General features: G+C 33.1%; 1 protein-coding gene across 2 annotated transcripts in view; it reads right to left on the bottom strand.

The window, feature by feature from the left end:
* LOC106463976 (adenylate cyclase type 9-like) overlaps positions 1–15,140 on the bottom strand; it is a 31,504-nt gene that overhangs the window by 14,076 nt on the left and 2,288 nt on the right. Inside the window, exons 2-3 of one of the 2 annotated variants that reach the window (XM_022391622.1) lie at positions 6,684–8,515; positions 2,618–2,895 (exon numbers count right to left, since the gene is read on the bottom strand). In XM_022391622.1, coding sequence (XP_022247330.1) covers positions 2,618–2,895; positions 6,684–8,208 — 1,803 coding nt within the window. In that variant the 5' untranslated portion in view covers positions 8,209–8,515. The remainder of the gene's footprint in view (positions 1–2,617; positions 2,896–6,683; positions 8,516–15,140) is intronic. The other variant, XM_022391623.1, reaches the window with a different exon arrangement.

The raw sequence follows: 15,140 nt of genomic DNA, 5'->3' as shown, positions 1-15,140 counted from the left end.
GGTGAAAGCTGAGCCCAACTGAGATGAGAGGAAAAATATGCCCTGATGTGCCAAATATAGGATGGGTACAAGAAAATAATTGGAAGGTGTGACAAGCTAGTCCAGCCAAGCAGTCTCCCGCAGAAGCATGCAGATGTGAGAGAAAGAGTTCTGAGAAAGAGCAAGAAGAAGACAATTATCCATGTAAGATAGGAAGTCCAGTCCCAAACAAAGAATAAGGCAGGCATGTAGCCCCATGAATTGAGGAAAGAATGAAGGAGCAGGTGCAAAGCCAAAAGGAAGAGTACAGAACTCGATTACTCTATCCCTGTGGATGAAACAAAGAAGACTTCTGGAGGACAAGACAATTGGTATATCTAAAAAGGTGCCAGACACATCAACCATGGTCATCCACAATCCATGTGGAGAAAAACACCAAGTAGAAAAGATACTCTACACAAAACCAAGGAAGGATAAAAAAAACCAGCAGAAAGATGACAGGTCAATAACTGGACACTAGAACCCAGTCATCATAGGAACACAAAAAGATAAGAGTAAAACCAGTTGCAAGGTAAATGCTGTCTTGATAGCATTTTCAGCCAAGAAATCTGAGAACATATCCTTGAAACATTGAAGACAAGGGGGAACAGAGGGAGGAAAAAAAGAAACAGAAAGAAAAGAGTGGAAAAGGAGGAGAGGAGAAGTGAAGTGGAGAAACAGGCTTTAGGTGAGAACCTGAATAACCCATCTTAAGGATGAAAATGGAGACCAAAGATTGGCAAAGAAAGACAAATGGGCCCTTTCAGGGCCAGAGGTGACAAGGTAGTCACAGACAAGATGTGTTAAAACCCCAACTTTGGACAGTGGGAGAGCAGGAAATAGAAAGTCGGGAAGCTCAAATGCTGATTTAGTAAGCCCGTAACAGGAACAGAGCATCAAGGATGAGAAAGACAAGAAATCATGTTAGACAATGAGGACTGATGCTGGGCTGCAAAAGTCTTGGTGTCCAGTTGGTCAGAAACACCACCAAAGACCTCTGGACACAGAATTGGAGCCCGATGAAAATTATAAATGGCAGTATGAGGGAAATATACACTTATTAAGATGGCAACCTATCCCAATAAGTCCCAACAGCAGGAGAAGGAACAGAACAGAAGAAGAATTATGGGTCAATTTACTGAAGAGAATACTCCAGAAAATACTCCGATACTCATCTTGAGCACAAGGTACCTCAGTAAGAAGGTAAAGTACCAAGAGGTAATGTCAGAGGGTAGTAAAAAAGACAAAAGTGCAAAAGTTGGGTACTATAAAGTAAAACAGAAGTTAAGAGGTTCACCAAACAGGGGAAGGAGAATCCAAAGATTGGGAATTGAGGAACAGATACAAATAATGCCCTTAAATTGGGATAAAACAGTTAAGCAGAGTAGAAGGACAAGACATGTTAGCACAGTTATGCAGTTGAAAAATGGAAAAGAGAAAGAAGAGAACATACCTGTGAAATCATGACAAGTAAGAGAATAGAAGAGTGAAGATATTTTTCCATAAATACAGTTGTGTTTGGAGTAAGCCCTGATGGTGGAATAGCAGGTCAAATAATCACAGTCCTGATTATGTTGAAATTGAGAAGGAAAGTTGGCTGAACAGATAGGAGAAGGAGGCCCAGTGTGTATAAAGGAACCCTCAACACATTTTTATGAGCACCTTTGTAAAAACATGATCTGGTATATAATGACCTTTACAGATTATTATTTTTTGTTCAAGAGTACAATACTCTATATTCCTACAGGTATAATACAAATAACCAATCATGAAATATGCTAGAGAAAACTTGCATAAAGAAGACTAATAACAAACTGGGTATTCCATATGTGGATAAATACCAAGAATAAATACGAGTTGATGTCTGTTAAAAAGTTCATACATACATACATATATAGCAACTAAAAATATTTTAACATACTAAGATATGCACCTCATGCATGCCCCCTTTAAAATGATTTGAGGATTGTATCTGTGCATTCTTAATTTGTATGCTAGATTATAGGTAAGTAAAAAAAACATACTATTAATGTTCAAGTATGACTGAACTTACCCTTTTAGGCTTTTTAAACAGCCAATAGAATTACAAAAACATCACAGACTTCTAAATTTCTATACTCAAACTCAAGTATTTTGAACATGATAATACTGTATTGTGCAAACTCTGTTGGCTATATAGGCTATGCTAAACTGTAAACAGTAGTTATCCAAAATCAAACTTATTATAACAGTTGAAGTTTAATATTTTTCACAACTTTCATTTAAAGTGCTTATTAACTAACTTATATTAGATATTTTATGAATGTTTATCTATATATGTTTCTAAACTTAAATATACACACATTCTACTTAAGCCTAAGAGTGTGGTAATTTGTTCATTAAGAGAAGACAAGATTAACATGCAGATGGACAAGTTGAATTTTGTATAAAAATAAAAAATGTTTCTTCTGATGGAGTTGATATTATTGGTATAATTTGAATTGAACAATTATAGTTATACAGTAATTAATGCAAAATTTCGGAACATACAGCACTTTGAGCAGCTAATCCATTTACTTTTAGAAAATGCAATTATGAAAAACAATTAATAATTACTTACTACATCTTGTAAGCTGCTACGTCTACTTCGAATTCCAGAGTCTTTCCTACTGCTTGTGAGGGTGGAGAGACTTCCATGTCTTTGAGGTTGTAACATTGGCATTGTAGAACCATCTCCCTCTGAATCATTTCCTCTTTCTGAAAGACTATTAGCTTTACGACCACCAGGATGATGAATGTTAGGCAAGGGTATAGAATTTGTTGGCCATGAATGGCGACAAGATCTGTTGCCACTTCTTGCTGCAAGTTTTCGACCTCGAATGAAATAAGTCTTCACTTCTACCAAAAAAAAGTTTCTTTAGAAAGAAAAGTAACTTATCAATTAAAATTGAACTCTGTAAAATAATAACTAATACACTCTATTCAAGTATAAAATTATAGTGATTTCATTTCTAAATCATGTATTTTAGTTACTATGTGTTAACTAATAAGCTATATAGCATCACAAATCTCATACTCACATTTTGTTTGGTACACTGTACATTTAAATTTTCTAATATCACATTTTCAATTAAGCTAATTACTACAATCAGTATTTCTGAATAGCAAGCATGCAAGTTTTTAATGCAAGGATCATGCTACAACTTCTTTGAGGTGTTTTAAATTATCTTTTTGCTTTATAAAGGTATGTAAAAATCCTTTAATATCTAAAATCACAAAATACAAAAGCAGCTCTTATTTATAAACCTTTTACCAAAGTCATATACAATTACAAGTAAAACAATAATGAATAAACTTAAGATTTCAGCACATTACATAAAAAAAATACTACTGATGAAAAATTAATTGTATACGTGAATATTCAAACATTTTATAAATAAACATATAAAAGTGACTAATAGTTTTTAGCTATTGCATAATGGCTCAAGAACAAACTTTTAGCTCATAGCTCTATCTCTTGACTGATTTGAGATCTAATTACAGCCATGGCTATTGAGGATTCCCTCTTGTTCATAATGAAAAGGTTTAAAATTAACATTTCAGATGTTAATTTAACTCCGGTAGATATACAGACTTTATCACTACATATTAAATTGTGCTTAGTCACGTATGTCTAGAATTCATAACCTCTCTCTCTATCTTTTTGAATAGCCTTCATGAATGATCAAAGACCAGTATACTAGCCATTTACCAGTTGTAAAGACAGTTTTTTTCATCAGTGATTTGACACCAAAAAGCATTGTTAACAAAGAATCCCACTAAACAGCATATAAAAGAAGATATCACTGGACCAACAATCTATACTTAATCTGCAACAATAAATATATATTCATCTAGTATTAACAAAAATACAAAAAGAACAAGCACATTAAAATCCAACAAGAAAACATGTTGAGAAATAAGCACCATGCAACATGAAATACATAGTAGCTCATAAAGTCAAAGGATATGATCAAGATTCTGTTACAGAATAACTTATTCAAAGGTATAAAAGCAGACAACATGAAACAAACAGACGATAAACTAAGTGAAAATAGAGAACAACTTGTAACAGCTTGGCCAAACAAACAAATGTGCTGGAGTTTATGGTTATCATTCTAAGATTTTTCTAAAAGTAAAATAAATGTGTTGGGTGACAGTACACAATGCAAAGGCCTTCATCATCAGATGCTCACATTCATTGCTAACAGAAAATATTTTGTTAGATGTGAAAAGGGCCAAATTAGTCCCCCCTCCCATAAACAGCTCAACAAGAATATATATTTCAATAATTTCAAGAGTATTTCCCAATGAAAATTGTAAAAACAATTGATTAAATGACTAAAAATCAAGAATATAATAATATGCATCTGGGCTAGATGTCAACAATGATGAATTAGCAATTTCTCATTCAAACAGATTAACACATCCTATGTCCAATGCCTTCCTAACAGTTAACAAATCAAAGCAAGCTCATCAAATGTGAGAACAAGAACAACTGTGTAAAAGCAAATAAACCACCCTGATCTATAACATGTAGAAATAAGCAAGTGGCCCCAAAAGTATCACAGAAAAGCAAGAAATGTGGAAATAATAAAGATAAATGAGACATTAAAACAGCAAAAAGTGAAATCTAGAAGCCACATCATCCTTAGTAGGAGCAGGATAATGAATATTAGAACTCAAGCTAATTCCACAATGGAAAGATTGGCACCAATGGAATGCAACATATTATTTTAATCAAACTTACATGCACAGGTAGAGGTAAAGTACACATGCTTCAACCTTTTAGAGAGTGCTATTCAACATGGTATTGTGTATTTGATGTCAGAATTATCAATTATTCATTTTACCCTACACTGCTAATTTAGTGACAATTTGTGGTAGAGGAGAGTATATACCAAATCTAGACACACAGTAGTGACAGTTTAGCAATTTTCCACCTTCTGTATCTTGGTGGCCAAACTGGTAGCTACACTTGTAGCATTGTTAAGAATTTTACAGCAAATAATCATTCATTAGTTAGCCAGGCTGCATTTTTTGTTCAACTTGGGGCATGATGGTGGGTAAAACAAAATATGCAACCTAGCTAATTAATGAATGAATATTTGCTGTAAAATTTTTATCAATGCTATAAGTGTAATTACCAGTTTGTCTGCCAATTTTGATTTTATTCCTTTAAGTTGCACACCCAGTCCTTTTTCATCCACTCCATTTTTTCACACCTAAGATGTTTTTGATTAGATATCATGACTTTTTGTCAATACACACTAACAAACCACAGCAAGTATAAAAGTGACACTCGATATTAACAAACATTAGCTATAGGAGTCGCAACCCTATTATTCAAAATAGACCTTTACTTTACAGAACCAACCAGATTCTTTAAAATATATGGTGTTAGTTTTTCCTCTCTAAAACAGTGTTAATAGCTTTCTTTATACTAAGGTCATGTAATTTAGATTACAGGTTATTGAAATGCAATATGCAAACTGTGGAATGGAGAAAAGTATTTTTATTCTTCAAATGAACATCACCTTGTAATCCAACTTCTAAGAATCTAAGTCAGACTGACATCATCAATTCACAGACATATCTTGAATACAAATACCTTTGTGACACATCTGACAACAGACTTCTACATTTTACAAAAATATTTGCCACATATCATATAGGCACACACAGAATATTTAGAACAATAGTAAACATTCCTTCTCCAATGAACCGATCCTGTACACATTCAGTTAATAATAGCCTTGAATAAAGTGTGCCATGAAGGGGGAAGTGGAACATTTAAAGGAAGGCTGATGGCCAAAGCACACACAAAGTGTCAAAACATTAACAGCATAAAAGTTATATGACTGGGTGTATGGTGATTTTTGAGACATGGCATTAAATGACATGGAATTGATGCTATAATTACAAGATGTGCAAATTATGAACTTCGACAAAAAAAAAATGGCCTGAAAAAAAATGTTGTTTAGAGAAAAATAATTCACAGATGAAAAATAAACATTTATGACTGGCTAAACATAATCTATAATCCTATATAGTGTTACAGACATACTATTCTTCTTTAAAAAAATCTTTCCTGAAAAGCTATGCAACTTTAAGTGTTTAAAAATTTCCAGCAGATTTCTTATTCATATCTATCTATAGTTTTTGTTGCTTGAAATAAACAAAATGCAGTGTGCTATTACCTGTTCCAGTAATTTCTTAAAGGAATTTAAACTATAAGTACGAGTATTTAAAAATTCTTTAAAAAAATCATAATTAACTCCTTTTGTCACACAAACTTTTCACAGAATTACTGATATGTGAATTGCATGATCATCATGGCTTTCTGAAATGTGCTAACATGTGTCTTGTTTCAAACTGTTTTGTGTTCCCTTACTCTTTGACAAATAATTTTTGGCTAGAACACACTTCATTTTTTTAGAAACATATTGTGGGTGACTGATTTTACTTTTAGCACATAATTATGATTTTCCAATAGAAATATTTTGTTAATCATGAGGAAAGATGGACATAATAAAAAATTAATATACTGATACATGGAGTTTAATCAAATTTAACCCAAATGTTAAGACTATACTGTTTGTTTCAACTGTGAGTTATAAAACACATATTGCTATTCAAGAACATACCATGTTGTGGAAGACCTTCTTCAACTGTATAAATATCTTGAATGTAAGAAAAAGTTGCCTCTGAAACATGTACACATCCTGGTTTCCCAGTTGACTCCATAAGATTCGCAAAAGTAACATCATTAGACCAAACATCAAACTTGAAACGCCTTGTACCAACAATACCACAGAGCACAGTACCTGTGTGTACACCAACTCTCATGTTTACATCTTCATTAGTGTCTTCATCAAACTCTCCAATTGCTTTAATTATGGCCAAACCCATCTCAACACAACATTTTGCATGATCAGATCGAGGTTCTGGACATCCAGAAACACAGTAGTAACAATCACCTAGAGTGCTTATCTTTTCACAACCAAGTTTGGCACAAAGATAATCAAACCTGCCAAATAAGTCATTCAATAGCCCAACCAACTGTTCTGCTGTTTTATTAGAACTCATTTTAGTAAAACCTACAATGTCAGCAAATAAAATACTTACTTCCTCCATTCTGTGCATATTAAATGGACGAAAGATCATCTGGGACTGCCGAGGACTGGTAGAAATTCGTCTCTTACCACTTTCAGGTTTTTGTTGCTCTTCGTCTTCCCTATCTTGTGTGGACATTAACCACTTAGCAACTTTTGGGGGCATTACAGAATGAATCATTCTTTCTTTTAACTGCTGTTCCACTTCTAGGTCTCTTCTAACCAATAGAGACTGTCCTACTTTCATAAAGGTCTTCCGCATTCTAACCTCAGCCATGAGCAAGATCAGAATTCCAATCATATGTATACACATTTGCAGCATGACTTTTATGCCAATAATAAGAGATGTGTTGTCTTCAGTTAGCACTGCAGAAAGAGCTTCAAATATTATAGAATATGTTCCACCAATCAAAAAGCATAGATACAGAGGCAAAGGTATCACAGTGTACAGTATTAATAGAATCTTTAAACAGATACAGAAAATGCCAATAGGAGAAAGGCTAAGATCAGCTGTACTCTGCTTACCAATGTAGCTTGCAAAAACAGAGAGTGACAAGGCACAAAGAAAAACTGTAGTGAAAAGTGATACTGAAAAATAATACTTCTGATAATGCTTAGTGTATGTGAATAGAAGTGTTGCAACAATATAACACATTAATACAAAGCTTGTAACCACAAACGGAATCCAATCAGAGTGTGCCATACAAGCAAAATAGATGCAGTATGAGACAGATGCTAGAAAAAGATAAAGAAGAGCATACTGGAAACGCTGACAAGTTAGGGGAAAAGTACTTCTATGATACTGTTCCTCAAGAACTTTTGAGTCAAATCTAGGATCCCACCAGGCTTTAGATGCACGCTCAAAAAGAATAGGACACCATCCTGAGCTCTGGGCACCAATGCTGAAACTACCAGCCGTTGACTGTGATGAACGTGGTGGAGAAAACATGCGACTCTGTACAGGGTTTACTGTTATTCGGACTGAAGTTAATTCCTCTTTTTCTTCTGTCTCTGGCAATGGCTTAGATTTGTTGTGTGCAAAAGTGACTGCTGACATGTTGGCAACTCGACAGTACACAAACTTTACTGTTACTGTGATGAAGAGTATATACACCTCAGACCATAGGTTCCAGAAACTATAAGCTTCATTATAGTGATTACTTTCAACTGTACAAGAAATAAAAGTAGTGTTACATTTCTACAAATCATTCTCTAACTCTCTGTAATATGTTACAACTTTGTTTCAAGACAAAAATTCATCACTTTCCCCTTGATATATCTGTTTGGCTAACTGCTTGTCAGGATCAATGGTGATCTCTTGGGAATGGTTCAGTGCTGCAGTCTTCACATCCATTGTATGAAATCTAAGGTACAGAATTAGAAAGATTTTGATTAAACATAAATACTGTAAAAGTTAACATAAACAAACACAAAGAAGCTGAACTTGAGATAAAATTATATACATGTGTGGTTTTCATTTATAATACTCATGAATAGTCAACATAAATTTCACAATTCCTAAAATATGGCAAGATTTCTACACTACTTACATGTACATTAACACTTCTTTTGATTTACCAAGAAAACTTTTGTACATGTGTGTTTTTTTTATAAATGGCAAAATTATACAATCAAGAGTTTTAACCATAATCCAATTCAAGGCCAGGTTCATATCAAAACTACCCTAAATATATATATGCTAAAATTTGGTAAGCTACAAAGCAAATGAACGGAGTATTAACATAACTGTTACTTAGTAACAAATATGCAGGACAAAAAGCTAACAATGGAATGATTGTAGCAGAGTTCTTACATGATAGCAATATAAATAATGGGCTTGGTTATGGACTATTTATTACTTTGCAATGCAATTTTCACTGCAAAAGGCTTTTGTGCAACATATAATGAGGTCAATGCTACCAACCTCCTCTTAAAAAAATTAAAATATTTCTCAGTGAGGTTTGCATGCATTTACTTAATTGATTTTTATTTCTTCATGAAACCTAGGTCCTTTGAACTAACTCAACTAACATAAATGAATACAAAAAGTTTCTTCTTATATTGTTCAGAACCTCAATACAACTCCTGAATATATTTTTACATATTCATGTATTTCCAGTTGTGAAATATTAGAGAAATATTAACCAAAGATTCATCAAGCTTAAGATCAATATTGCCCATATAGAATTATACCAATATTCAGTCACTAGTTCCCTAGAAATCATGACACCTTTGTAAACAAATCTTTATGTAATCCTCCTAAACAAAGGTATTTGACCAATAACAACCAATTTCTCTTCACAAGTTTCCAAAACACCAGTCTGCAGACTGGTACCAGTCCTTGACTTAATTTCTGCCAGCCTGCAACGTATCTGGGCTGTTGAAAGCACTGACACTTGTTTCTTTCAACATTTGATGAATAAAAGTTGCCTAAATCTACTTTTTCTTTTTGAAATAAATTGTTTTTTGGTAAAAACTGTATTATTTTACTTATGTAATTAACAGATATTCTATTTGGAATGTCAGTACCCAATAATGTTTTTGGAATTTTACTGTTCCATGATTACGAAAAGTCTGGAAACCACTGCTCTACACAAATTGTTGTGCAACTTCAATTGGTGTGACATGTTACATGACCATGAAAGAAAAACCCCAATTTTGATTAGTTGATTATTTTTCTGATAATTTAATCATAATTTCAATTAACCAACTGATGGAATAATTAAAAACCATAGCCAGAAACACTAATTTCAATTAGTTGTGTATTTTCCTGACATTAACTGATTAATCGTAATTTCAATTAATCAATTAGTTTGAGACACTCATCGATGTAAAAGCTGCTCACATGTAATTGATTAAATCATCCACTTTTACTTGTAAATAAGACTATTCTTGTGCACCTTCCTTGATTTGTCTCTTTCTTCCTAACAAACTCAATTACAAATTTGATAAATAAATAGATAAATATGCTGTACCTCAGTATCTTTCAAACCTCCAGTTAGTAGGCCTTAGTGACTACTCTGAGGAAAATCAACAAGCCAAAAAAATCACTGAAAAATTAAATGAAAAACCAAAGAAGTTTCACCAACTTTTGTGTCAGAATGAGTTTAGTTAGAATGTGTAAGATACCATAAGATTTTGGCACAGCTCTATTTGTAAAGATGCATGAAAAAACATTACATACATGCTTAGGCCCAAAAGTACTGCTAAGATTACAAATCATGAGTGGAATTTAAAAATTAAGTTGAACAAATAAAAATTTAAAAGGAAAGAAAAATGCAGTGAATTTAAAAATTGGTTTTATATTATTTTCAATGAAGACGGTTTATTTTGTTGATTCAAATTGAAACAAATACAATGTATGTGTGTGTGTAGGTAATGGGAATATTTTACCCCTAAATAAACAACATTTCCTTTATTAAAAACTGTGTTTTCACATTGTGACTGCATTTTATTCAGAAATGTGAAGTCTCCCGCTTTTCAAAAACTTCTCCTGTGGGCAAGTAGAAGAAGAAGTGGCTTCTCCCTGTTTTGGGATTCTGGCTTGTCCTCTGAAACAATCATCTTTATGACATTATATGCAAATAAGCCTGACATATAAATACAAGTATAGCTCAGTAAACAATACACAAAGAGCCTTGCTACAAGCAAAAGGATGCTGAGAATTAACTAAATTTTCATAAGGTTACATAGATGAAGTATGGGAGGGCAGTAAAGTTAGCAAGAAATCATCAGGTCAACTGCAATGCCGATGTCCACAGTGAATAAAGTAACAACATAGTTTCAATAATTTCAGAAAACAACAGATTCAGCAAAGTCTGAGAACCAGAACCCAACAGAAGGAACTCACAAATGGTTCCTACTGTTGCAGAACGAATGCATGTGTGCACCAATATTATCAGAAATTATCTTCAAAAAATGAAATATTATGGAACACTAGTTAGAAGCCACTCCTCACTCCAGGCAATAGTAGCAGACATCATGTGCTATCCCACCCTCCCACCTTTTGAAACACGCATTTTTTAAAAAGTGTCAAGATTTGTAAAATTTCCTAGTGTGGATGCACTTGGATTTGGCACTTATCTTCATAGGAACTTTTGCTGAATAATCTACAAGCTATGACCAGATAAGGTAGTATACACCACACCACAATTTTCAAGCAAAATCTCCACATGCCTAAGCCAATGACCAATTTACTAGACAAGGCAGTGTCTTCATGCAGGATAGCACTCCTACTCGTTCAGCATGCTCTCACAAATTAAACGCTTGAAGCTCAGAGCTTTCCAATGGCCAGGCTAGTTGTTCCCCTATGAAAATGTACCAAACAACCAACTTCTTCTCTACAAATTAGGGTAGATTCCTAATGGCCCAGATTTCAGATCTCAAAAATAAAAGTAACAAAATAACCATATTTTTCTTTATATTTACATTACTTTTGTGGTGATTGAGACTGAAACTAGTTTGAAATTACCAATGTGTCAACTTTGATCACTGTAACTCAGTACTTCTAATGTGTCTGAGAACATTCAAAAGTATATCAATTGCAACATTTATTCATGTCTTTTTCTCGCTATGTTCACTAGAAGACATAGTAATTGGAAACCCTAATTTCTATCAGTCCATTATTTTCATGAAAATCAATTTAATCATAATTTCAATTAATCAGTTCTTGAAAGAATCAAAAACCGTAATAATTGGAAGAGCTAATTTTAGGTGATTACTTTTGCAACAATCAATTTAATCATAATTTTGAATAATCAATTGTGGGAATAATAAAAAACAGTAATAACTAAAAACATTAATTTTGATTAGGTGATTATTTTTGTGATATTAATCAATGATAATTTTGATTAAATGATTAGTTTACAAGTCCTTAATGAATGTAACCATTGCTCATAGGTAACTGATTATGTCAATTAATTGATAAGTTACACAGTTATAGTTCCCTATATGTTTGAAATTATCATCATGCTGGAAAATGAAATTTCCCCCATTAAATAATATCCAGAAAAAAACAGTATGGTGAATGAATATTTGTTTATATTGGACAGAATCCAAGACCACAGTATTGTCGAGATCACCAACTCCAGTTGTGGTTAAACAGCCCCATACTTGGACACACACTACCTCTTTCATGTTTTAAAACTGAAGAATGCCAACAATCATTTAATCTCTCATCATTCCTACAAGGAATATACTGGTATCTAGCGAGTTCCAAAACTGACTAATCAGACCAAAGTAACTACTTTATATAGAGAATGTGCAGTTTTGTGAGCAAACTTAAGTCTCTTCTATTTGTTGCCTTTCTAGAACAATGTTTTTTCTTGCTGCAATGCACTTTTTTAGCCCTTTCCTTAATTGCAATTTGTGTTGCACTGTGGAAGGGTCAACTTAAACACCAGTGGTTTGCTGAAGTTCTGCTGCAAATTTAAATCTGTCTATGAGTAAAGTTAGCCTAAGGCACTTAACAATTCATCTGGAAAGCTTAGGTGGTCTTCCAAGCCTGCTTTTATCATCAGGGGTAAAACTTTCATTGTATCTTTGATTATTTCATTAACTACAGTTTTCTTTTCTGTAGAAATTTCCTGGTGACAGTGGTATAAGTATGCCCCCACAATTGTCAGGGGGGGGTCAAAGGGCCTGACAAACTTAAAAACTGTCGTCAAGGGGAATAAAAGTAGGGTCCCAATTACTTTTTACGTGGGAACATTTTTTGCAATTATGCTATTATCTGTTGACTCTAGCACTTTTTATATAAAGCTATTATGTTATGTTTTACTTTATTAGAAATTGTTCATGTTGGAGCAATATTTCATACTTATAAGTAAAATAATTATGTTTAGAGTCACAAGCCACAGAAAATTAATTTACTTTTTCCAAAAGCAAATAATAACTAACAATCAAGTAAAAATTATGTTTTAATATTTTTACAATAAAAAATTAATAAATGTACAGAATGCTACTTGATGTTGGAAGTCAGTATATTAGCCACAACATTACAACATCTAAAAGCCACATACCCTATTTTTCAGAAAATATTGTCAGTTCTGACATTTTTACATCTCATTGTTCTGAACTAATTTAAACTAAATGCATTATTTGTAAAATATTGCAATAAATAAGTTTTAGATGGTATTGTTACTATATTTCATCCTTGACATTTTCTGCATATACATAGGGAGGGGAAAGTGACGATACAGTTGCTTCGTTTAAAGTATACTTTAATTTCTCATAATAACTATATTGGTTTCAATTTACTTTGTCATAATTCCTTTACTACCAGCCACATAATACCAACTGATATTATACACACGACAACATTATTTTCAAAAATTTACACAAATAAATAAACACTCAAGCAAATTGAATACAAAATAGGCATTTCAATAACATTTGAAAAATAAACATCACTGCAGTGATAAGACTAATGCAGCAGTGGTGTGCATTTAAGTACAAGTTACCATTGCACTATTAGTTGTGGGATGTTACTACATGTAGAATTGAAGAAGAATATTATCCTGATTCCAAATTTCAGGAAAGCCAATTCTGATGGAATGAGACATGATCTGGCTTCTGTAGTTTGGACTAAAGAGTTGGGAGGGGATATTCAACAGATGTATGAAGCATTTAGGGAAAAATTTATATGCATACAGAACATACATATTCCCTACAGAAAAAAAAGGCAATGGAGTGGAATAAGCCAGTATGGTTTAGTAAAGGTTTAAGAGATCATATTAGGGATAAACATAATAAATTCAAGAAATTTAAACTTACTGTAAATAATAAGGACTTGAGGGACTATAGGAAATCAAGAGAGTTGGTTAAAAAGAAAGTTAAAAGGACAAAAACTGTATATGAAAGAGGGTTGGCTGAGAGAGTTAAATCAAACAATAAGAAATTCTTTAGGTATATGATGGGTAAGCAAAATGTTAGGATGGGAATTGGACATTTTAAAAATGATAGTGAGGAACTGATCTCAGAAAATTATGAGTTGGTAAACTCATTAAATTATATATTCTCTTCAGTTTTTACAAAGGAAAATACATTTGTTGTGCCTCAACCAGAGTACTTAATGTACAAGAAAAATACAGTTGTAAAAGATATCATTTTAAGTTTTGAAATTGTAAGAGAAAAGTTGGGAAACCTCAAAATTGATAAATCCCCTGGACCAGACAACTTTTATCCTAGTGTTTTAAAAGAACAAAAAGATTATATTTGTGAACTACTAGCTAATATTTTTTTTATAGGTCATTGAGTTGTGGAGAAGTACTAGAAGATTGGAAGTTGGTTAATGTTAGTCTAATATCTAAAGGAGGTGCTAAACATTGTCCAAGCAATTATAGGCCACTTAGTCTTACATCAGTAGTTGGAAAGGTTTTAGAGAGTAATATTAAAGATGCATTGCAAAGTCACTTAAAGCAGTTTGATATAGTGTCAAAGAGCCAGCATGGTTTAACTTACGGAAACTTGTTTAACAAATCTTCTGACATTCTTTGAGTATGTTACTGCAAGAGTTGATGATGGAAATATTGCGGATTTGGTTTATCTCGATTTTCATAAAGAGTTTGATAAGGTGCCTCACAAAAGACTTGTTACAAAACTTAAATCTGTTGTGGGGGAAATGTTATTAAATTGGATAGAAAATTGGCTGGAAAGTAGTAATAAATGGAGTTAGATCTGACTGGATCACAGTTACAAGCAGTGTGCCTCAGAGCTCTGTGCTGGGTCCTCTGCTGTTTGTGATTTATGTTAATGATATTAACTCTGGAATGACTAACAAAATTTTTAAGTTTGCAGATGACAATAAGATTTTTGGGGTGGCTAATTGTATCAAAGATTCTGCAGACTTACAGAGAGATTTGGATCATTTGATGCATTGGGCCAATATGTGGCAGATGATGTTAAAATATCATGCAAATCCCTATTTTGACTCCATATCTACAGTACTTATCAGTGTAAATGGAGTCAAAATGTACACACTGTTTCCAG

The sequence above is a fragment of the Limulus polyphemus genome, unplaced genomic scaffold, assembly GCF_000517525.1.
Source record: "Limulus polyphemus unplaced genomic scaffold, Limulus_polyphemus-2.1.2 Scaffold1532, whole genome shotgun sequence".
Taxonomy (NCBI): domain Eukaryota; kingdom Metazoa; phylum Arthropoda; class Merostomata; order Xiphosura; family Limulidae; genus Limulus; species Limulus polyphemus.
Note: the sequence above shows the minus strand (reverse complement) of the source record. Positions and strands in the feature narration are given on the sequence as shown.